Source organism: Schistocerca serialis, unplaced genomic scaffold, assembly GCF_023864345.2.
Source record: "Schistocerca serialis cubense isolate TAMUIC-IGC-003099 unplaced genomic scaffold, iqSchSeri2.2 HiC_scaffold_1362, whole genome shotgun sequence".
Taxonomy (NCBI): domain Eukaryota; kingdom Metazoa; phylum Arthropoda; class Insecta; order Orthoptera; family Acrididae; genus Schistocerca; species Schistocerca serialis.
In genome coordinates this window covers 49,071,305-49,094,926 of record NW_026047583.1, presented here as the reverse complement: position 1 = coordinate 49,094,926, position 23,622 = coordinate 49,071,305, and the positions used below count along the sequence as shown (strand labels likewise).

The window sequence follows — 23,622 nt, the reverse complement described above, 5'->3', positions numbered from 1 at the left end:
GCAGTTCAGAGTCTAATGCGCTGATGCAACTATAAATGTCCGAATTAAATGTTAAAAGAATGCTCGCCATAATTTGATGAAAATATTTCATCAAACGCCACGCTAAATATTTGGTAGAATGTCTGTCCCGCGACGGCACGTGAAAATACGACAATACGCAAACTGAAGCTAGTTAATGAAAATCATTCCAGAATTAACACTTCACATGAAATGTTCTCATGGTTCCGCGTATCTCTAGTAACTTAATACGGCACCCGAGGCTGTTTGTAGCAGATACACTGATGCGACGCGACTACCGACACAGATGGCGTGTCATTCAGCGTCTGGAGAGAACTGGGGCCTTGCTTCCTCGCGCAGTGTTCTTATATATAAAGCCGCGGTGCGGACGGCTGAGGGAACGCCTGATCAAATCCGCTATCCCGACTAGCCGCTGGGCTAGTAACGCACCACTTCAAGTTACATAATAATTTATAGCTTCTTTGGCTGATGGCCGAAGAAGCTCTTAATTTAAACGTGCATTCAGCACGCAGGTAAGTATTGATAATAAAATTTTGACGTGGCTAAGTTAAATACTTTAGGCGAGAGAATTAATTTAATTGCCCTGCATGCACTAGATGAGCTCTGAACTGGCCCTGTTGAGATCCGCTATCGCTATAATTTTATAGGTATTAAAAAGAAACTTTACACATCTTCATAATCATAGCGGACCTCCAACCTATTTAAATCTAAACAACCTAGCCTTATTTATTAACCTACTTAATCTATCTCGCTTCCTTCAGTTTTGAGACGAAAACCAGAAAATCATGAATTTCCACTAAAATCTTAATATGTGAAATCCAAAGTACTGTTTTTATTAAATCATTATGAAAGATGAATCTAAATATAAATTTTGAAGTCTCTAGCTCTGTTCTGTTGCGCCAATGATTTTTCCAGAAAAACGTCCAAATCTCGGAAATGGCTGAAGTTATCGAACTGATATTTAACACACATTAATTTAATATTATTTCTGACATGCTAGAAAAGTTTTAGTTCATTTGCTTGATTTTTAAGGTATTGCGCAACATTTATGACGTCAGAGCTAGTTACAGCAGACTGGCTGACACTCAATGGAAACTGATGTGAATTTACTACAGCGTGAGTAGGCTGCTGCCCTACAGTGTGCTTGCTTGTGTGAATGAATGGTGTGTATTTCTATTTCTTTTTCTGATGAAGGTTGTGGCCAAAAGCTTATGTGTAAGTGTCTTAACTGTGCCTGTCTGCATTTTAACGTGCCATCTTTATGGTAATTAGCACTCTATCTTTTCCTACACTGCTGATATTCCAACCTGGAGTTTCCATTGTTTGAACTTACGGTCTACTGTTTTATGTTGCAGTGCACTTCTACAAGTGTAATACACAAATGTTGCCTTAGGAAAGAGTCACAATAACATCCATGTCTACCGTTTGCTATTTTTTACGAAATAGCACATCACACTCGAAATTTAACTTAGCCAATGAAATAAGTTTGAAGATTTATTGTGTGTAAGAGACATGAGGGCCCACTGTGTGGGAAATGTGGGAAGTTCTGTGCAGAGATGGAGTTATCCACAGACGCAGTAAGTCTTGGGAGCTATACGGGTGTTTAAACATCGACACCTGCTGGGATGAGGGGCCACTTACTCTGAGGTGGCGCTGTGCCAGCAACGAGCTCAACCCATTGATTAGCACCACAGATGACAATGAGCAACCAGCTGCTTCTCTGTGCAGAGATATAAAATTTATCGATTTTGGACATCTTTTGACAATCTGTCACATGGAGAACAATGTTTACTCTGGCAATTTTAACACTAATCTAGTGTTCTGCAACATATTAATGTGAAATGTTGTCTATGATGTTGAAGCGTGTAAGTTAAACTGATATCTGAGAATTTGTTGTTTTTGTGGCATTATCTGGAAAATGGCCTCTCTTGCAGCTCCAAGCATAAATGTCAAGTGAAGAAGAATAATTAGCACAGCACACTGGAACCGAGTAGGGATCCGGTTTACTGCTCGGCCACTAAATTAGCATATCGTGAGTACACCAGAAGAGACGCTGTACACACTTGCATATACTACATACACAAGTACAAGCATCGATCAAGCTACTGCGAAACTGCACTCTGTGTGACTCATCACTACATCAGAATACTGTAAATGTGGTGATTCCAATTTCTTAAGGTCTCTTCCTGTTTGTTTTCATCAGTAGGATCTTATTTTTCAAGTATGTGGGAATCCAATGAGCTGCCTGTTTGGATACATTCTTTCTGTATGTCCCACAAGTTGGATTCCTTGGAGACACATTGTAACAAGAGCTTTTAGGAATTTGCCTGGAGATTTCACACTGGGTTCTGTGTGATGTATCCCATCCTTTATTCTTGGACCTAAGATTTTTACTACAATTTTACATTCTTCTAATTCAGTTTGCTGTTTTCATGTCTTGTGCTGGACAAAGAGTCTCTCTCATGCATAAAGAAATTCTAATTTGATCACTGTTGTACAATGTTAGATTTTAGAGTTCCAGGAAAAATACTTTTAGTTAACTGAGAGACAGTTTGTACTTTCTGAAGTCTGGATTCTATGGCCTTCTTTTCATTATGATGTTCAGTGGTCTTTTTCACCAAATTATTTAAACTATTTAACACCGAATACTATGTCATTGCCTATATAAGTTCACCCAGTGCCATTTTGGTATCAGCCAAGAATTTTTTCTCCAGGTGAAATTAGTAGTCCAATTTTCCTAGCTTGCTCCCTTAATATTTCAAATTGCTTTAGCATATCAGTGATGTCTTTGTCAATTAGTATTATGTCATCGGTATAGGTTACACAATATAATTCTATCTTTAAGTTAACGTTCTAGTCAGTGTAATAGTGCACCTGCTCTTCTCCATTATGTTACAATTTTCTTAGGGGCATAGTTGAATAGCAATGTGATATGCCATCCCATTTTCATATTCTTATGTCTGTCTTAAATTACACTGCTTGAAAAAAAGTGAGACACTCAGAAGGTGGGGAGAAAACAAATTGAAACATAGCTAATTTAGAGGGTATGTGATGTTATTTCAGTGATAACAAAACAGAGTCAAATTTACACAGAACTTATCAGTTTGAGCCCACTTATCAATACAGCAATGCACCCTGTCTGGCCTGGACAGTGCGGGAGGATGTCGTAAAGCTGCTGCATACCCTCCTGAGAAAGGTGATCCACAACTGTTGTAACTGGACATTGCAATCATGGATACAGGCAGTGGGATGGAGTTGACGTCCATGTTGGTCCCATAATGTTATATCAGGGACAGATATGGGGATTTTGCTGGCCACAGGAGTATATCAACATCACACAGACAATTTAAAGAGACACATACTACATGTGGACAAGCACCGGCCTGTTGAAAAATAGCACCACAATACTATTACACACTGCTGTACCATCAGAGTTCCCACGGCCATTACAAGCCGTGACCTGAAGTCATACCCAATGGCTCCCCACACCATGGGATTCCTTTGTGACCCACCCCCCCCAAAATGTGGAAGAATGGGACCTCTCCCCATCTCCCCGGGTCACTGTCAAACTTCTCCACGATAGTCATTTGGAGCAGTGCAGGACTGGGACTCATCAGTGAACATAATGTGACGCCATTCATTAGCAGTCCGTACTTCTTGATCATGGCACCACTTCACATGCAGTCATTTGCTTGGGTGTTAATGGCAGCCTATGCGCAGGACGGCAATTCCATAGTCTGGCTGCTCCTAGCTGTATGACACAGCATGTTGCAAGGAGACTATTACAGTGAACTCCTGTTTATCCGAAATGATCAGGACGGTGGTCAGTTCCGATAACAAAAATTCCAGATAAATCAAAGTCCCCCTGTTTTCACATGTGAACACTCCAAATTGCGTCAATATTGCGAAATACGATCGTAAAACGTGCGTAGGGTATGTAAAACATTACTGATATGGTTGCAAATAACCCTACACTTTTTTACTGAAAAAATTGTGTTGACATGTTAAAAAGGCACCAAACTATGATTGAAAACTCAAAGTTTTTAAATGCTGTATAACAAAGCTCGTTTATTTTGCATTCTTACAGAAAAAATCTCCCTTATTTGGCAGCAGGAAAAAACAGGAGTTTTAATTTTATTACCTACTCTTTTGAATAAAAAATAAACTACTGAACAAAATTATGAAACAAATCTAGAGATTACTCAAAGGAACGAAAAGTCTGTCCAGAGGAACTTTCAAGAAAAGTAAAAAAAAAAAAAAAAAAAAACTTTTTAAGTTATGGACATAGAAGTTCTAGGATGCTTCATTAGAGTTTATTTTTTGGTAACGAAGTCACGAATGCCTTTTTTTCTTTTTTTTTTTGCTTGAGAAACTATTGCTGCAACAATACATCTCCAACGTTGAAATCAAACTATTTCAGGATAAATCGTCTCCTCCTGTTGGCTGATGTACTCCAGGGCAGTTTGGATCACTTCGTAACAGAATGTGTGAGGAATATTTTTCTCTGATTCATCATCAGAAACATAGTCTTCTAACGCTTTATGATCGGTCACAATTTGGACGATTTCATCCTCAGTCACATGAAAAAATGCCATTTTCCATCCACTCTTCAATGTCTTCGAAGTGTGTGTCTTTACAACCAGCTTCTCCAGTAAATTCACCAAAATTATGTCAGCTTGAGTTTCGGTGTTGTCTCCTCCTTCCCACCACTTAGGTTGCCTTACGATCTAAGAGTTTTTCCAAGACCTAACAAGAGGAACTGGAGGAATTAGATTCCAAGCTTCAGCAATCAATGAATGACACTTAAAACATCAATTTTTTTAAGAGCTTCCACAAAATCATCTGCAGCATCAATCACACCTATTAAGTATTCCAGCATCTTGTGTCTGTAATGTTTTTCCATCGCCTCAAGAATACCTTGGTCCATCGGTTGACATAGAGATGTGACATTTTGTGGAAGAAATACAACTTTGATATCCCCATCTTGCAGATCACCTGGGTGAGAAGGAGCATTGTCCACAAGAAGTAGCGCTTTTCAAGGAAGTCCTTTTCCTTCCATGTAATTTACTACAGCTGAAACAAACTCTGCCTGGAACCACTCTCTGAAGATGGCACGGCACTGTTCATACATGCCTTAAGACTGATTCGTGTACCTCAGTGGGAAAGCTGGTTGGTTGGTGTCTAAATGCTCTTGGTGTTTTGGATTTGCCAATTAAAGTAAGACACAGTTTATGATTGCCAGTGGCATTACTGCAAGCGAGGACAGTAAATCTTTCTTTGATTTTTTTGTATCTGGAAGCCATTTCTTCTTCTTTAGAGGCAAGGGTTTTCGTTGGCAGCATTTTGTAATTCAACCCAGTTTCATCACATTTGTAAAGTTGATTGTCAGTATAACCTCCTTTGTCAATGATTGTGTGCAGTTTCTTCTTAAAATCAGCATAGCAGCTTCATCCCCAGATAATGATTTGGCACTGATGGCAATTTCATGGATGCCATGCTGCTTCTTGAAATGATCCTGCCAGCCATTACTTCCGAGGAATTCTTGCTTCTTTCCTTCTATCAGCTCATTAGCTCATTTTGACAAATTAGATGACCTGAAACTGACACACCTTTGGCTCTTATTTATTCGTGCCACAAAAATAATGCCTCTTCTAACTGAGGATGTGCACCTTTTCTCATTGTTTTTCAAGATTTCACTGCGCTGCCCAATGCTTGGATGGAACAAAAATTTTTCAATTCCTGATCGATTTGTCTTCCGATCAGTAATTGTACTCCTACTCTGCAGCAACTTTTGTGGGTGGCTCACCAGCATCAATTCTCTGCAAAGTGTGATGCTCTTTTTCCAACAAGATCACATTCATTTTATGTTATGTGCCCTTAGTCACGTTCAGTGTTCTTTTTACAGACACTCGACTGAGTCCTTTATGGTTTTTGGCCCCTTTTATCTCTGGACACTTTAAGGCACATAGTGGGAGCACAAAACCTCAAATCAGACACACACAAATGCACAACTTGACAACACTCGAGATGCACTAGACAAACTTTTGATTTTTGAAACCAGGCTGTGGCAGCCATCAAATGAAAGCATTCGATACATCTATGCCATTTCCTCTGTTCTACCCAAGCCCACGTGGCAACACAACAGGGTGTTGTACGTTCACTGTTAAACACTCAGCTTTGATGTACCGACAACAAGTGGAAAGAGTTAGGCGGCGCACTCTAATTGTCAGTTTCGACAGGCCTACGTTGCGCTCCATAGAACAATACTGTATGTACTGTACTTCCAAGGAGTTCCAATAGATGGCAGTGGCATGAAACCATGCAATACGAATAAGAAACGCACTAGAGCTTCAACCAACACACGCACGAATTGACGATACTTGGACTTTTGACACGCACCAGTGCACTGATTAGCAGTAGATTGCCAAAAAACACCAGCAAATGCTTGGCTCCAGGTGCACGCAAATTGAAACTTGTCAAGTGTCAATCTAGCTAGCCAAAAGTGTAGCTGCACAAGAGTTTACTGTACTTGTTCTCAGATGGCAGTCACAGACGTGAACAGGTTACAATGTACTCAGTACACTACACAGTGATGCTCCCTTGTAGTGGTCTGATGTAGTCAACTGGAACATTGATGATGAGTAAGCCCTTACTTTCCAACATCAGGCCACTGTCAGATCCAAATACTCCAAAAATACAGATGTTGCAAGGTTTAACCAGGGGACCAAATGGACATCCACAATGAGGTTTCTTTCAAACTCTCATCAGATAATGCTGTCTCACACCAATATGCAGCACCTTCATATCCTCCAGAGTGATGATTCAACATCTGACGCTATTCACATTCCTTATATACCACACGATGCTTGCTAAACAGCAATAAAAAAAAAGAACACTAATGAATAATGAAGGAAAAGACAGACTGTTACTTACCATAAAGAAGATACCTTAGGCTGCAGATGGGAAGAATTAAAAGACACTTACATAAAGCTTTCAGCCACAGCCTTCATCAGTAAGTAGTAATCTGTCTTTTCCAACATTGTTGATATTCCTACTGGAGTTTCCATTGTTTCAAGGAAACTGATGCTTTTCTGTGAGTGTTTGCTTTATGATGTTTTCTGCATTTTAGCTTTTTTTTAAAAAAGAAAAAAAAAGAAAGAAAGAAAGAAAAAAAAAAAGATTTGTTGCTGGAAAACTTCTGAAGTTCAATAAAGGAGTTACAACAGCCATATATGGTTATCTGGTGGACCTTGCAGAACCAAATTCTAGGGCTGAAATATACTGTTGACCAATGGGCATTAATCAGAATGAATACTAAATAAAAAATTAAATTCAAGTTTACACAAAAAACACAGGTTCTATCACTGTTGCTTTTCATTCTATTTTGCTCTTATGTTTGCTATGACTTGTTAAGCAGAAATTTTCTTTCTATCTACAGAGTTACATTTGCTGTAATGTATCTTACCACCATGTTGTTTCTTCTTTCTTCTCACTGCTGCCCCAATCATGGAAAGCAAGTCATCCTCACTGCATTTGCTTCGTATTGCATCTCTGAAACAACAGTTAAAACACCCGTTAAACAGTACCAGGCAATTACCACACAGTGAAATGTTGGTACACTAAAAAGGAAGAAAAACTTTGCAGAAATCTTCAACAGTAATCTTGTAGTCTGCAGTAGGCAACAGCAGGATAACAAACCCACTGGACAAAAATGGGAAAGTCATGATAGAAGTTACTTTTATTTTTATAAATAAACAGGTATCTTACACAAATGCTCAAGAGTATACATAGGATCTCGGGCTGAAGAGGTGGAGCACAAAACTGACATTAGTTTTGTTGAAGAGGGAGTACTGGAACACAGCACAATTTCTTGCAAAATGAAGCCAAATTTATTGATAAACTCTTAATTAATTGCCAAGCTCACTAATGTGACCATTTTATAACAGGTACTTACTGCTTGGAGTATTTGTGACTTTTCAGGCTTGCCTAATAGATCTGTTGCAAAAACACTTTGGGTTCCCCACCAGATAACATTATGCAAGTCCCTCCCTCAATATTTCAGTGACACAACGTTTTGGCATCTTCAGGTGGTGGTGATTTCCACCATCACTGCTGCAAGATGCAACTGGCAATTTCCACGTGACAGCTTTGAAATTTATCATGTGGATGACTATGACCATCATATTTAGAATTCAGAGGATTTCATAGAATACCTGAAGATGCTTAAACTAGAACTTTCAGATCTTTTAGTTAGCTCAAATGTTATATCATTACTTACAAAAGTGCCCCTGCAGCCCTCATTAGAGGTTATTAGCAGCAAGTTTGAGAAAGAAATTGTGATGCTGTTTAAACATGTGCATACCTCATCCTATTTCTTATGTAACACCAATTACTTTAATCAAGTGGACAGTGTTCCCATGGGAGATCCTCTATTTCCCTTAGTAAATATCCAACATTCCTCCTTCTGGCAGAATGCTGAAGAGACATTTGTGGTGTGGCCCACATAATACAGACACTACCTATGTCCCTGCAGCATTTGCACTCGCTCCATCTGAATATTCAGTTCACTGTGGAAGTACAAAAAGATAGCAGCTTACCATTCCTGGATGTCACGGTTAGAAGAAAAGCTGACATAGCACTGGGGCTTAGTCTCTACTGCAAACTGATACACGCAGAGTTATATTTGAGGTCCAAAAGTTGCCGTCACCCTGCACAATGTGGTAGTGTCTTACACTCCCTGGCACATAGAGCACACGTGATTTCAGATACCGACAGTCTGCCTGGTGAACTGTAACACCTAAGAACAGTGTTCCAGCAGAATGTTTATTCTTGTAAACAGATTTGCAATGTGTTCTGAGCAAAGCAAGTTCAGTGTAGGGATGTAAATGAAGATACTTAGACAAGCACTGCAAATGGCTTTCTTGCCATATTTCAGTGGCATGTTTTCAAAATTAAAAGAATCGCTAAGAGAAACAGAATCAAGTGTGTTTTTCGTCTACCAGCAAAACTAAGGAATTGTTTGTGTTCAGTTAAAGACAATCTTGACCTTAGAAAACACAGATCATATATAAGATCTGATGCCATTATGGGAAACCTTATATAGGGCAGACACCTCACATTGTGCAAGAACACTGTGTTCAACAGCGCTGACAAAAATGCCACCCAGTAAATTAATGGTAGCAGAGCACTGCCTGAATACAGGGCACCACACGTTTCCCAAGAGGACTGAAATTGTATCCTCAGCATCATCACTCTAGGACTGTGTTTTTAAGAATGAGGCATGTATCCATACGGTGGGCAATCTTACCAACAGGAATATGGAATTTTGACTAAGCACTGCCCAGAATCCAGCACTGACTGCCATGAAATTAAAACAGTAGAAACCAGATCCTCCGATGTATGACCTGATGCAGTACCTTGCAGAGAGTTAATTCAGCTCTTAACCACACGAGTGTCCAGAAGTGCAGTCATTGCCCACAACACATAAGCAGAAGGCTACTATGAATGGCATTTCCATCCAACTGGGAGTGCCTGTCCACACATTCGTACTCCTGCTTCTAGCCTGACAAATTTCAATTCTGCTGTGCGAATATCACCAGCCACATCTTGCAGCAGTGATGACAGGACCCACCACTACCTGAAGATGACGAACAGTTGTGTTGGTGAAATATTGTGAGGCTTGGACAAAGTTATTCAGTGGCAAATCTGAGAAGATTTGTATACATTATTTTTCTGTGACGCAGGTAATGTGCAGCAAAATGTGATAACTTTCTGCATTTTCCTTTTTGTACATTTCAAAATACCCCAAAAATTGGTGAGAAACACTGAACATATGACATAACCAGATGACACACCCCACAGCATGTGCAGCAGTCGGGGTTGAGTGTAAATGAATGATTGAGCAGTGCAATACTTTCATTTGAGTAAACAGAGCAAATTTCGAAAACATTTTGTAAATATGATCTGTTGTAAATGTAGATGTTAAAAATTATTGTCCCTGCTGTAATCAAGCAAAGGCAGTTCTGATTTTGTGTTTATTGCTTCTGTCCCTTCTCTTGTTAGTAAAGAAAACATAGGTCATTTAATGGCGATGATGCTATTCTGAAGTTTATACTCATCTACTAGTTATGCAATATGGTAGGTTTTCATTGTACTGTACTTTGCAAGAAATCAAGGAAACTGCAAGACCGGTAAATAAAATAATAAACTTCTATATATAAAAATAAAGATGAGGTGACTTACCGAACGAAAGCGCTGGCAGGTCGATAGACACACAAACATACACACAAAATTCAAGCTTTCGCAACAAACTGTTGCCTCATCAGGAAAGAGGGAAGGAGAGGGGAAGACGAAAGGAAGTGGGTTTTAAGGGAGAGGGTAAGGAGTCATTCCAATCCCGGGAGTGGAAAGACTTACCTTAAGGGGAAAAAAGGACAGGTATACACTCGCACACACGCACATACCCATCCACACATAAAGACACAAGCAGACATATATATATCTGCTTGTGTCTGTATGTGTGGATGGATATGTGCGTGTGTGCGAGTGTATACCTGTCCTTTTTCCCCCTAAGGTAAGTCTTTCCGCTCCCGGGATTGGAATTTTACTATCATTACTTTTTTTTTTTTTTTTTTTTTTTTTTACTTGTACCACACATATTCCACACGGTTCATGCTCACTCCTTCAATGATACTGCCCATCCTTCTCTAGTGTGTGAGTTGTCCCTGCTTTCCTGCGTGTTTGTTGGTTTAAACACCCTTGTTTCAAAAGAGAGTGACAGCTTAGATACAGCCTTGTCAACATTTTGTATTTTTATTTAGCAATTATTGTTTGAGCCTTATAGGTGAATGTCACAAGATATTGTCAACCACTGCATTCACTAGATGGGAATGGGGTTCATGGGGTTCATTTTTTAAGTTGCTGTTATCTTTTTCATCCTATCTTGGACTAGCTTTTCCATACTCCCACTCTATTTTACGTAGCCAAACAGTTATCCGCCCTTGCAAACTTGCTCCTTTACTACCAAGTCAACTAATACTGGGCAGCATAACAGAAGTTCCAATATCCAGTCTTTCACCACAATTCACCTACACACACTTTTCACTCACTGATTTTCTTTTTTCAATGTCATAAATATTTTGCTTTCACAGGCTGCTGTGCTTTGAACATAAAATTGTAGGAACATCTGCCTCACATGTCTTTTTTTTTTTTTTTTTTAATTAAAGAATATGTTCCTTGCTTATTCCTATTTGCTTCTGATACATTTCCATTCTCACTTTTATTTTGTTTTGATCCATTTCTTTTTTCTTTGATAGACAAGTCAAACAACAATGGCAATATGTTGCAGCCCCCTGTGTTTCACCCTACTTACTATGAACTTACTTTTCTTAGCTTCCAATTTTATTAGTCATTTGGTTTTTAAGATACTTAAATTAATTGTTTGACCCTGTATTTTTATATCTTATTTTACCTTCGGTTGATAAAGGATTTCTGGTATGCTCACAAAGAGAGAGCTGATTCTTCCCACCCCTCACCCCCCTTACCATGTCATGAAACAAACTTATCGCCAAGTCTTAGTCTAGTCATCAATTTAAAAGTGTCAGTTGTTGGTCCCATTGTCTAATAATTTGTACATTTATACACATGAAGTTCCAATTTTTATTTGGAACATATAGACTCTGATAATCATGAATCACAGTTGAAATGGCTCTGGGCACTATGGGACTTAACATCTGAGCCAAGGCAGGATTCAAACCTGCGACCGTAGCAGTCGCGCAGTTCTGGACTGAAGCACCTAGAACCGCTCGGCAACGGTGGCTGGCGAATCATAGTTACCATCACATGGACAGAAATACTGTGTTAACTTTAATACAACACAGGGACATAGCCAAAAATGTCTTTACATAATTTCCAGTTCTGATTACTTTCCTTTAATTTAATCTCACAAATAGGTTAGTGTAACATGATGCTGACAGAGGCAAATTATATATACTCACAAATTATTTAGCTAGAGGTATCTGGTTTGTATGTCTGGGAGGGAGGAGGGTGCAAGCTGAAAACTTCAAGAAAAGATTACTCATTTCATACCTGCTGGATTTAACTGCAGTTTATCTCTTCCATATACCAACCACATACCTAATGTGCATGGCAAACAGTTTGAAAGTATTATTCTATACTCAGCATTTGGAAATATCAGTTCCTTCATGAGAGAGGAAAGAGGGATAAGTTTCTGAAGGTCTCAAAGGTCACTCGGACTCCATGACTAATGTGAGGACAAGAGGAACGAATGTGTCTATAAGAAGTTTTGGAATTTCACCTCCTGAAGGTAAAATACTGATCACTCTGTCAGTCTTCTAGTAATTTTATGGTTTCCTCGCATGAATTTTCACTTGGACATGATTATTCTATGTTTCATCACTCACCTGAGAGATATCTCTGAATACCCAAAGAGACACACCTCCAAATTGCCATCAGCTGTTATCTGTAAACGGTTGCACGTGCCACAGAAGTGTTCACTCATTGAGGTTATAAATCCCACACGTCCCTTGAAGCCCGGGACATGGTATGCCTGCAAAAAGAAATTGGAAGAAAATAGCTACTGCTGTTGTGTAAATACTATAAATGTGTTGCTCACCAAGTGGAGGAAGGAGAAAATGTGCATTAAGGGGAGTTTGAACGCCCTATCCTGACAATGTTAAATTTGGTGACTTAACTTCCCCGTATTTCAGGAACAACTGTAGCCATTGACAAGAAACTTTTACAGGACATTAAACTATATGTTCTGAGTCTTACAATAATTGCATTTCAACCACTGCTTTTGGAAATGCAATTTTTTAATTACACAGTTAAAATTTTGTGTACTTTTTTGTATGTTATTCTAAATAATTTTATTTATGCATAATATTATGTTCTTCTTTTAGTTCAGAAGACTCAGAATACGTATGTTATTACTCCCTGAAAATTTTAATTCGCTACTCGAAGTAGTTTCTGAGATTTAGGGAAAATGCAAGAGAAAATCTAAATTTTCAAGAAGAGTTTTTAAAGTTTTAATAGACTGTAACTCAATATATGCTTAACATTTTATTTTTAGTCACTCAGAAGCACCCTGCACCATACTGTATATCATCCTCTTGACCTTTTTTAAGTTTTTTCTTGTTTTCTTCTTTCTGGACTCCGTAGTGGCCAACTGTGCTGCATACAGTGCTTTACCATTGCAAACCTTGTCCATCCATTCAAATTCTCTGATGCAGTTTGCTCCAGAATTAATTCCCATATGTTGTAGCACTTTCACGCTACCAATGTTGCCATCATTAAAAGCAATAACAGCATGACTGACCCCCACTTTAGTGTCTTCATTACAAGAAAAACATTTTTTGGTCTACATCTACATCTACATCCATACTCCTCAAGCCACCTGACGGTGTAGGCTACCTTGAGTACCTCTATTAGTTCTCCCTTCTATTCCAGTCTCGTATTGTTCGTGGAAAGAAGGATTGTTGGTATGCCTATGTGCGGGCTCTAATCTCTCTCATTTTATTCTCATCGTCTCTTCGCGAGGTATACGTAGGAGGGAGCAATATACTGCTTGACTCCTCGGTGAAGGTATGTTCTCGAAACTTCAACAAAAGCCCGTACAGAGCTACTGAGCGTCTCTCCCGCAGAGTCTTCCACTGGAGTTTATCTAACATCTCCGTAATGCTTTCATGATTACTAAATGATCCTATAACGAAGCATGCTGCTCTCTGTTGGATCTTCTCTATCTCTTCTATCAACCCTATCTGGTACGGATCCCACACTGCTGAGCAGTATTCAAACAGTGAGCGAACAAGTGTACTGTAACCTAATTCCTTTGTTTTCGGATTGCATTTCCTTAGGATTCTTCCAATGAACCTCAGTCTGGCATCTGATTTACCGACGATCAACTTTATATGATCATTCCATTTTAAATCACTCCTAATGCATACTCCCAGATAATTTATGGAATTAACTGCTTCCAATTGCTGACCTGTTATATTGTAGCTAAATGATATGGGATCTTTCTTTCTATGTATTCGCAGCACATTACACTTGTCTACATTGAGATTCAATTGACATTCCCTGCACCATGCATCAATTCGCTGCAGATCATCCTGCATTTCAGTACAATTTACCATTGTTGCAACCTCTTGATATACCACAGCATCATCCGCAAAAAGCCTCAGTGAACTTCCGATTTCATTCACAATGTCATTTATGTATATTGTGAATAGCAACAGTCCTACTACACTCCCCTGCAGTACACCTGAAATTACTCTTACTTCGGAAGACTTCTCTCCATTGAGAATGACATGCTGCATTCTGTTATCTAGCAACTCTTCAATCCAATCACATAATTGGTCTGACAGTCCATATGCTCTTAAATTGTTCATTAAACGATTGTGGGGAACTGTATCGAACGCCTTGCGGAAGTCAAGAAACACAGCATCTACCTGGGAACCCGTGTCTAAGGCCCTCTGAGTCTCGTGGACGAATAGCGCGAGCTGGGTTTCACACGATCGTCTTTTTCGAAACCCATGCTGATTCCTACAGAGTAGATTTCTAGTTTACAGAAAAGTCATAATACTCGAACATAATACATGTTCTAAAATTCTACAACTGATCGACGTTAGAGATATAGGTCTATAGTTCTGCACATATGTTCGACATCCCTTCTTGAAAACAGGGATGACCTGTGCCCTTTTCCAATTCTTTGGAACGCTACGATCTTGTAGAGACCTACGGTACACTGCTGCAATAATGGGGGCAAGTTCCTTCGCATACTCTGTGTAATATTGAACTGGTATCCCATCAGGTCCAGCGGCCTTTCCTCTTTTGAGTGATTTTAATTGTTTCTCTATCCCTCTGTCATCTATTTCAATATCTACCATTTTGTCATCTGTGCGACAATCTAGAGAAGGAACTACAGTGCAGTCTTCCTCTGTGAAACAGCTTTGGAAAAAGACATTTAGTATTTCGGCCTTTAGTCCATCATCCTCTGTTTCAGTACCTTTTTGGTCACAGAGTGTCTGGACATTTTGTTCTGATTCACCTACCGCTTTGACATAGGAGCAAAATTTCTTAGGATTTTCTGCCAAGTCAGTACATAGAACTTTACTTTCGAATTCATTTAACGCCTCTCGCATGGCCCTCCTCACATTACATTTGGCTTCGCGTAATTTTTGTTTGTCTGCAAGGTGTTGGCTATGTTTATGTTTGCTGTGAAGTTCCCTTTGCTTCCGCAGCAGTTTTCTAACTTGGTTGTTGTACCACGCTGGCTCTTTTCCATCTCTTACGATCTTGCTTGGCACATACTCATCTGACGCATATTGTACGATGGTTTTGAACTTTGTCCACTGATCCTCAACACTATCTGTACTTAAAACAAAACTTTTGTGTTGAGCCGTCAGGTACTCTGAAATCTGATTTTTGTCACTTTTGCTAACCAGAAAAATCTTCGTACCTTTTTTAATATTTCTATTTACGGCTTAAATCATCGATGCAGTAACCGCTTTATGATCACTGATTCCCTGTTCTGCGTTAACTGTTTCAAATAGTTCAGGTCTGTTTGTCACTAGAAGGTCTAATATGTTATCGCCACGAGTCGGTTCTCTGTTTAACTGCTCAAGGTAGTTTTCAGATAAAGCTCTTAAAAAATTTCACTGGATTCTTTGTCCCTGCCACCCGTTATGAAAGTTTGAGTCTCCCAGTCTATATCCGGCAAATTAAAATCTCCACCCAGAACTATAACATGTTGGGCAAATCTACTCGAAATATTTTCCAAATTATCCTTCAGGTGCTCAGCCACAACAGCTGCTGAGCCAGGGGGCCTATAGAGACATCCCATTACCATGTCTGAGCCTGCTTTAACCGTGACCTTCACCCAAATTATTTCACATTTCGGATCTCCGTCAATTTCCTTCGATACTATTGCACTTCTTATTGCTTTAAACATGCCTCCCCTTTCACTGTCCAGCCTGTCTCTGCGGTATACACTCCAATCTGAGTTTAGAATTTCATTACTGTTTACATCTGGTTTCAGCCAACTTTCTGTCCCTAGTACTATGTGGGCATTGTGACTGCTTATTAATGAGAGCAGTTCTGGGACCTTTCTATAGACGCTCCTGCAGTTTACTATTAGCACATTAATATTGTTATTCCCTGTTGCATTTTGTCTACTCTTACCTTGCCGCATCTCAGGAGGTGTCTTGTCGGGCCTAGGGAGGGAATTCTCTAACCTAAAAAACCCACATGTGCACTCCACATATACTCCGCTACCCTTGTAGCCACTTCCTGCATGTAGTGCATGCGTGACCTATTCAGGGGGACCCTACATTTCTCCACCCGATAGCGGAGGTCGAGAAATTTGCACCCCAGATCTCCGTAGAATCGTCTGAGTCCCTGGTTTAAGCCTTCCACTCGGCTCCAAACCAGAGGATCACTATCGGTTCTGGGAACGATACTACAAATAGCTAGCTCAGATTCCACCCCGCGAGGCTTTCCGCCTTCACCAACTCCGCTAACCGCCTGAACGAACTGAGGATGACCTCTGAACCCAGACGGCAGGAGTCATTGGTGCCGACATGAGCAACAATTTGCAGTCGGGTGCACCCAGTGCTCTCTATCACTGCCGGCGCGGTCTCCTCCACATCTCGGATGAGACCCCCGGCAAGCAGACAGAGTGAACACTGACCTTCTTCCCCGACCTTTCCGCTATTTCCCTAAGCGGCTCCATCACCCGCCTAACGTTGGAGCTCCCAATAACTAATAAACCCCTCCCCCCATGTGCCTGCTCGGACCTTGCTGAAGGAGTGGCCACATGTCCACTCACAGGCAGAACGGGCGATGCCACACGGCCAGCCTCCACACTGACCCTCCACCTTGTGCGCCGCGAATGCCGCTGAACCCGCCACTCCCCTTGGGAAGAGGGTGGCACAACCGCGCCCGGTATCCGCAAAGATGTGTCGACAGCAGGGTCAGTGGGTGAAGCATGTAACACCTGGGGTGTACCATGCAACGCACCAGACTCACCACTGCCTGAAGACGGCTAACCGCGGCCATCAACACGTTCAGCTGTTTGCGAACAGTGGCCAGCTCCTCCTGTGTCCGTATACAGCAGTCTCACATCCTATCCATCTTAAGAAATCAATTTACTGTAGAGAGTTAATCAACTTATAACTAGACTGCTAATTCACTAAAGGCGACTGATAGTTGACTAAACTGTGGTTACTAGACACTTCCTGTAGAAAACAATGAAAATAGCACTACCTGTCTCTGGACTGTATTGAAAACAAACACTAGCACTACTGGTACTATGGCTGACTAAACGGACTTTCTCTGACTGTATTCAAAACAAACACAAAATCTATGGAACACTATTACTAGCACTCGACAATTAAAGCTTCCTAAAAGCAAAAACACACGGAAGAAGAAGTTACAAGTAAGAAAAATAGAGTTAATACTTAAATCAGCATAGCTCGCTGCACAGCAGACGTGACGCAGACGGCAGTTACGACGACACTGACGCTATAAGATTATTGAACGACTCATTGGGATTTTGAGTCTGACAATGCAGACACTTCTTCAATAATTCAGGATTGCCAGGTCTCTGTAAACAGGTTTTATGATATCCACAACTGCTGCTGGGATATAATGTTTATGGCTGTATGACCTGTTTGAGTACTGGGCATTGCGGTAATTGCACCATGAACCAGATCCAGGAGGGCATGACCAACACATTCCAGTTCTGTGATAAGCTTCTCACCATAAGGCTGAGTGGCTACTACACTGTTATATGCATTTGAGTCTGCACAACCTAAGAACTTAGTGTAACACACTCCCCTTTAGTTTACAGATCGATTATAAATTTCAACAGCTGCACAGGCCTCCGTACGACTAGTTGTCCTTCATAATTTCTGTCACAGATATGCCCTTCTTCATTCCCTGATTTATACTTATAAGAATGTTTGGTTAAAATCTGGAAATCTATTAGCTTTCCAGTATCCACCACTGGTCACTGTAGCAACAGAATTCTTAGAACTTCAGCTGCGCTTCTACCAAGTGCCCCAAAAGCTACTGATATGTCAATCATACCATCGTTTATTTCAGCAGCTTCATTTGCAGCACCCTTAATTGACTCACATGCAGTGGATTTCACAGCAGCTCCAATAAATCCTGCATACTTGTCCATTTTACAAAGTGGGCGTGGCATATACATCACGACACACATTGTTTCTGCTGCAGTGTGTCCTTTGCCAATAGCTCTCAATCCATAAAACCACCTAACATTTATTTCAAAATAATTATCTTTACACTTATCAGAACTCCAAAATGAATGAGTATATTTACAACTGGCAGAATTAATGATAAGTTTCCTGGCTAGTCCATTTGATACCTCAATGTCTTCATGTAAACTAACTGGCCCTCCACATACATACAGCACACACATTCACATAACACCCCTGTTACGATGTGTAGATGTATCAGAATATAACCTAACCTACCATTTACATGAGTTTTGTTTTGAGATAACTGTGTTATCACTATGTTTTATTTTAATCTTCGAAGCACTAATGGGTGTTTCTCTAGATACTCATGAGTTTGCGAGTATTTCATTGTCTGTAACTTCACACACCACATGCTGAACACAATGTTTCTCTTTATTCAAAAATTTATTACCATGAAACCCACATTTCTTAAAAACACTTCATTTTGGAGTCATACTTTTTGAGAGATTTACCAGTCTATTCATCACTATTCCTCAGAAAAATGTTAGCACTTCGATGTACAAAGCATGTTTATACTATGAAAAGATACGATACTATTTTTGACAGTGCTACCAATACAAACACATAATTTAACCTTTATAACACAGCAATCCACAGCTTTCTACAGGGCGGTCCATTGATAGTGACCGGGCCAAATATCTCACATAATAAGCATCAAATGAAAAAACTACAAAGAACGAAATTCGTCTAGCTTGAAGGGAGAAACCAGATGGCGCTATGGTTGGCCTGGTAGATGGCACTGCCATGGGTCAAACTCATATCAACTGCATTTTTTTAAAATAGGAACCCCCATTTTTTATTACATATTCATGTAGTACATAAAGAAATATGAATGTTTTAGCTGGACCACTTTTTTCGCTTTGTGATAGATGGGGCTGTAATAGTCAAAAATGGTTCAAATGGCTCTGAGCACTATGGGACTTAACTTCTGAGGTCATCAGTCCCCTAGAACTTAGAACTACTTAAATCTAACTAACCTAAGGACATCACACACATCCATGCCCGAGGCAGGATCGAACCTGCGACCGTAGCAGTCGCGCGTTTCCAGACTGTAGCGCCTAGCACTGCTCGGCCACTCCAGCCAGCTGCTGTAATAGTCACAAACATATAAGTATGTGGTATCACATAACATTCCGCCAGTGCGGACGGTATTTGCTTCGTGATACATTACCTGTGTTAAAATGGACCATTTACCAATTGCGGAAAAGGTCAATATCGTGTTGATGTATGGCTATTGTGATCAAAATGCCCAAGGGGCGTGTGCTATGTATGCTGCTTGGTATCCTGGACGATATCATTGAAGTGTCCAGACCATTCGCCGGATAGTTACATTATTTAAGGAAACAGGAAGTGTCCAGCCACATGTGAAACATCAACCACGACCTGCAACAAATGATGATGCCCTAGTAGGTGTTTTAGCTGCTGGGGCAGCTAATCCACACATCAGTAGCAGACAAAAAGCGTGAGAATTGGGAATCTCAAAAACGTCGGTGTTTAGAATGCTACATCAACATCGATTGCACCCGTACCATATTTCTATGCACCAGGAATTGCATGGCGATGACTTTAAACGTCATGTACAGTTCTGCCACTGGGCACAAGAGAAATTACAGGACGATGAAAGATTTTTTGCATGCATTCTATTTAGCGATGAGGCATCATTCACCAACAGCGGTAACCTAAACCGCCATAATATGCACTATTGGGCAACGGAAAATCTATGATGGCAGCAACAAGTGGAACAGCAGCGACCTAGGCAGGTTAATGTATGGTGTGGCATTAAGGGAGGAAGGATAATTGGCCCCCATTTTATCGATGGCAATCTAAATGGTGCAATGTATGCTGATTTCCTGCATAATGTTCTACCAATGTTACTACTAGATGTTTCACTGCATGACAGAATGGCGATGTACTTCCAACATGATGGATGTCCGGCAAATAGTTTGCGTGCGGTTGAAGCAGTATTGAATAGCATATTTCATGACAGGTGGATTGGTTGTCAAAGCACCATACCATGGCCCGCACGTTCACCGGATCCGACGTCCCCGGATTTCTTTCTGTGGGGAAAGTTGAAGGATATTTGCTATCGTGATCCACCGACAATGCCTGACAACATGCGTCAGTGCATTGTCAATGCATGTGCGAACATTACGGAAGGCGAACTACTCACTGTTGAGAGGAATGTCGTTACACGTATTGCCAAAGGCATTGAGGTTGACAGACATCATTTTGAGCATTTATTGCATTAATGTGGTATTCACAGGTAATCACGCCACAACAGCATGCGTTCTCAGAAATGATAAGTTTACAAAGGTACATGTATCACATATGGAACAACCAAAATAAAATGTTCAAATGTACCTACGTTCTGTATTTTAATTTAAAAAACCTTCCTGTTACCAACTGTTCGTCTAAAATTATGAGACATATGTTTGTGACTATTACAGCGCCATCTATCACAAAGCGAAAAAAGTGGTCCAACTAAAACATTCACATTTCTTTACGTATTACATGAATATGCAATAAAAAATGGGGTTCCTATTTAAAAAAACACAGTTGATATCAGTTTGAGCTATGGCAGTGCCTTATAGCAGGCCAACCATTGCGCCAGCTGGTTTCCCCCTTCGAGCTAGACAAATTTCGTTCTTTGTAGTTTTTTCGTTTGACACTTATTTCGTGAGATATATGGCCCGGTCACGATCAATGGACTACCCTGTATATAAAAAATTACAGATTTTATTAGGTCTTGAAGTAATGCGTGTAAAAATTTTAACATTTTCAACTAGTGTAGATTATATTTTAGAAAATAAAATAAAATACTTCCCACGCAAGTTTATAAGTAATATACATATCATTTTATTTGGAAAATTGCAAATTTTATAATCAGGTAAAAACCCGAAAAAGTGAAAAAGAATGTTTTCCGCTTCTAACTCCCCTTAAAGTTATGGAAATGTGCAAGCTTTCGGAGCCAGTGGCTTCTTCTTCTGGCAGAAACAATAAGGGGATGGAAAAGGGAAGAAAGAAAAGGATTGTCAAGGTTTAGGAAATGGGGAGAGTTGTAGAAAAGCTGCAGAGAAACCCAGGCCAGGACAGACTTACTGAATGGGATGAGAAATATGTAACTAAACCAGTCCATCTCTCATACCACCAGCAGATGTGAAGTATTATTGTGATTGGTAGTAAGTCATAAACATTAAATTATTTTCAATGTATGTTCATATGTAATACTGCACGTACCTTTGAGGTATCATTGGGCCCATTGGGCAGAGGATCAAAATTAGGCCACTGCTTTCTAATTATTTGGACCATTTCACTAAATGAGACCATCTTCCCATCATTCCATTTGTTGCCGCTGAAAGGCATGTACTCGATAAATCTTACATCAACATTTTTCTCTTTTGTTAACTCCACAAAACTGCACACTTCATCTTCATTAAAACCTCGCATTACAACACAATTTATCTGTTGAAGAAAGACACCATTAAAAACTTGGTATCAGATAAAGCATGGTTTAAACAGAGTTTGAAAGACTTTTTGATAGGTAACTCATCCTACTCAATAGATGAATATCTTAACAGTGGCTGTTAGGCCAGCTTAAATAAGAATGTCTGTTAGATTTCAGTTCTGAGAGCACTTTGTCATAACAGTCAAGATTATGTACTTTTTGTTTGATAAATTTATTAATAGTGCATAACAATGTTTCAGTCTGACAGCGTATCAATTCTGAAAATATTAGCTGTTCCAGTTTGTATTGTATTCACCTAGTTTGACAATCTCCTGACAAATGATCAGGGTATTCAAATGTTTTATATTTTTTATGTTATACTTTCTGGCATGTTACTCACCCATGAGAATCGTCTCATGTTTTGGGTCTTGGAACAAAAGCTGAATCTAATCTAATCTAACCTACAAAATAATGGTTCTACAAGTCTGTTGTTATATTTGTATACCTCACTGATTCTGTTAAATTAATCTTTTTCTCTCTTTTTAGAGAATGTCTGAATTTATCTTAGCATGCCAAGCTGTTAACCTTCTTAACAATTTATGAAAATTAAACTACATACATCTCCAATCTTTTTCCCCACTCCAACGCACACATCTTTTGCTGAAAGTATTATTTTAACAATTACATGAAACTGTGCTGCCATTTGTGAAACAAAGTTGAAAGTGTTCTCAAGATAAAAGGTCTTCACAAAAGGAGCATTTAGTATCTCTGCAGGTGGTAATACTGACAGCCATCATATAAACAAGCCCAAATGGTAGAACATCCTGCTTTACACATACACGCAATGGCAGAAAAAAGGAAAAGAGCACACCTTTCATTCAAGCATTGAATATATAAACTGATGAGACGAAACACTATGACCTCCTGTTTGATAATGTGTTTGTCCACTGTTGGAACACAATACAGCAGTGATTTTGTGTGGGACAAGTTCAACAAATTTCAGGTATGTTCCCAGCATTATGTGAGGTATGTTCCCAGCATTATGCAGCACCGCATGTCTAAGCACAGGTCATGTAATTCCCATAAATTGCAGATCAGTGGTTTCTGGGTGCAGAACTGGTATCTGATAGCATCGCAGATGTATTCCATCAGATTCAGAAGGGGTGAATTTGATTCTGGCCTCGTGACACTGAAAGTCATATTGTTGAAACATGTCACCTTCATTAGGGACAGGGTGCGGACAGTGCACAATAACGTTCACACAGAACAAAGCTGTTATGGAGCCTTCAGTTACTACCACAGGACCCATAGAAGACCAGGTGAATGTCCTCCATAGCATAATATTGCTCCCACTGGCCTAAGTCTGTAGCAAAGTGCACCTTGCAAGCACCAATTCACTCTGTTGACAGTGTATGTGCACAAAACCGTCAAGTGGGTGTAATGCGAAACTCGAATGATTCAACCAGATGACACATTTCTATTGATTCACTGCCCAATCTCAATGCTCCTGAGCCACAGAAATTGTAATTCAACTGTGTTGTCAACATGAGAACATACAGGGGTTGTCTGCAGCAGAGCCCTATGTTTAACAATGTGCAATGAATGGTGTGCTCTGAAATACTCGTGCTTCCACCAGCACTGTGTCATCAGACATGCCACAGAAATTAGCTTCCTCAGCCGAATGTCATCTTTTTCAAAGGAACCATCCCAGCATTTGTCTTAAATCATTTAGGGAAATCAAGGAAAACCCAAATTTTGATGGCCCGATGGGATTCGGGTCCGTTGTCCTCTGGAAGTCAAGTCCACTGTCTGACCACTGTGGTGGCATGACCTAGTCTTAATTAAGCCAGAAAATCC

At 40.0% G+C, this 23,622-nt stretch overlaps 1 protein-coding gene across 4 annotated transcripts in view; it reads right to left on the bottom strand.

The window, feature by feature from the left end:
* Positions 1–23,622, bottom strand: part of LOC126440339 (molybdenum cofactor biosynthesis protein 1-like) — a 356,199-nt gene that overhangs the window by 196,271 nt on the left and 136,306 nt on the right. For 3 of the 4 annotated variants that reach the window (XM_050090627.1, XM_050090626.1, XM_050090629.1), the window contains 3 exons: positions 21,558–21,782; positions 12,441–12,586; positions 7,484–7,569 (listed from right to left, as the gene is read on the bottom strand). The exons of the other annotated variant lie outside the window; for it this stretch is intronic. In XM_050090627.1, the coding sequence (XP_049946584.1) occupies positions 7,484–7,569; positions 12,441–12,586; positions 21,558–21,782 (457 nt within the window). The remainder of the gene's footprint in view (positions 1–7,483; positions 7,570–12,440; positions 12,587–21,557; positions 21,783–23,622) is intronic. 4 annotated transcript variants of the gene reach the window in all.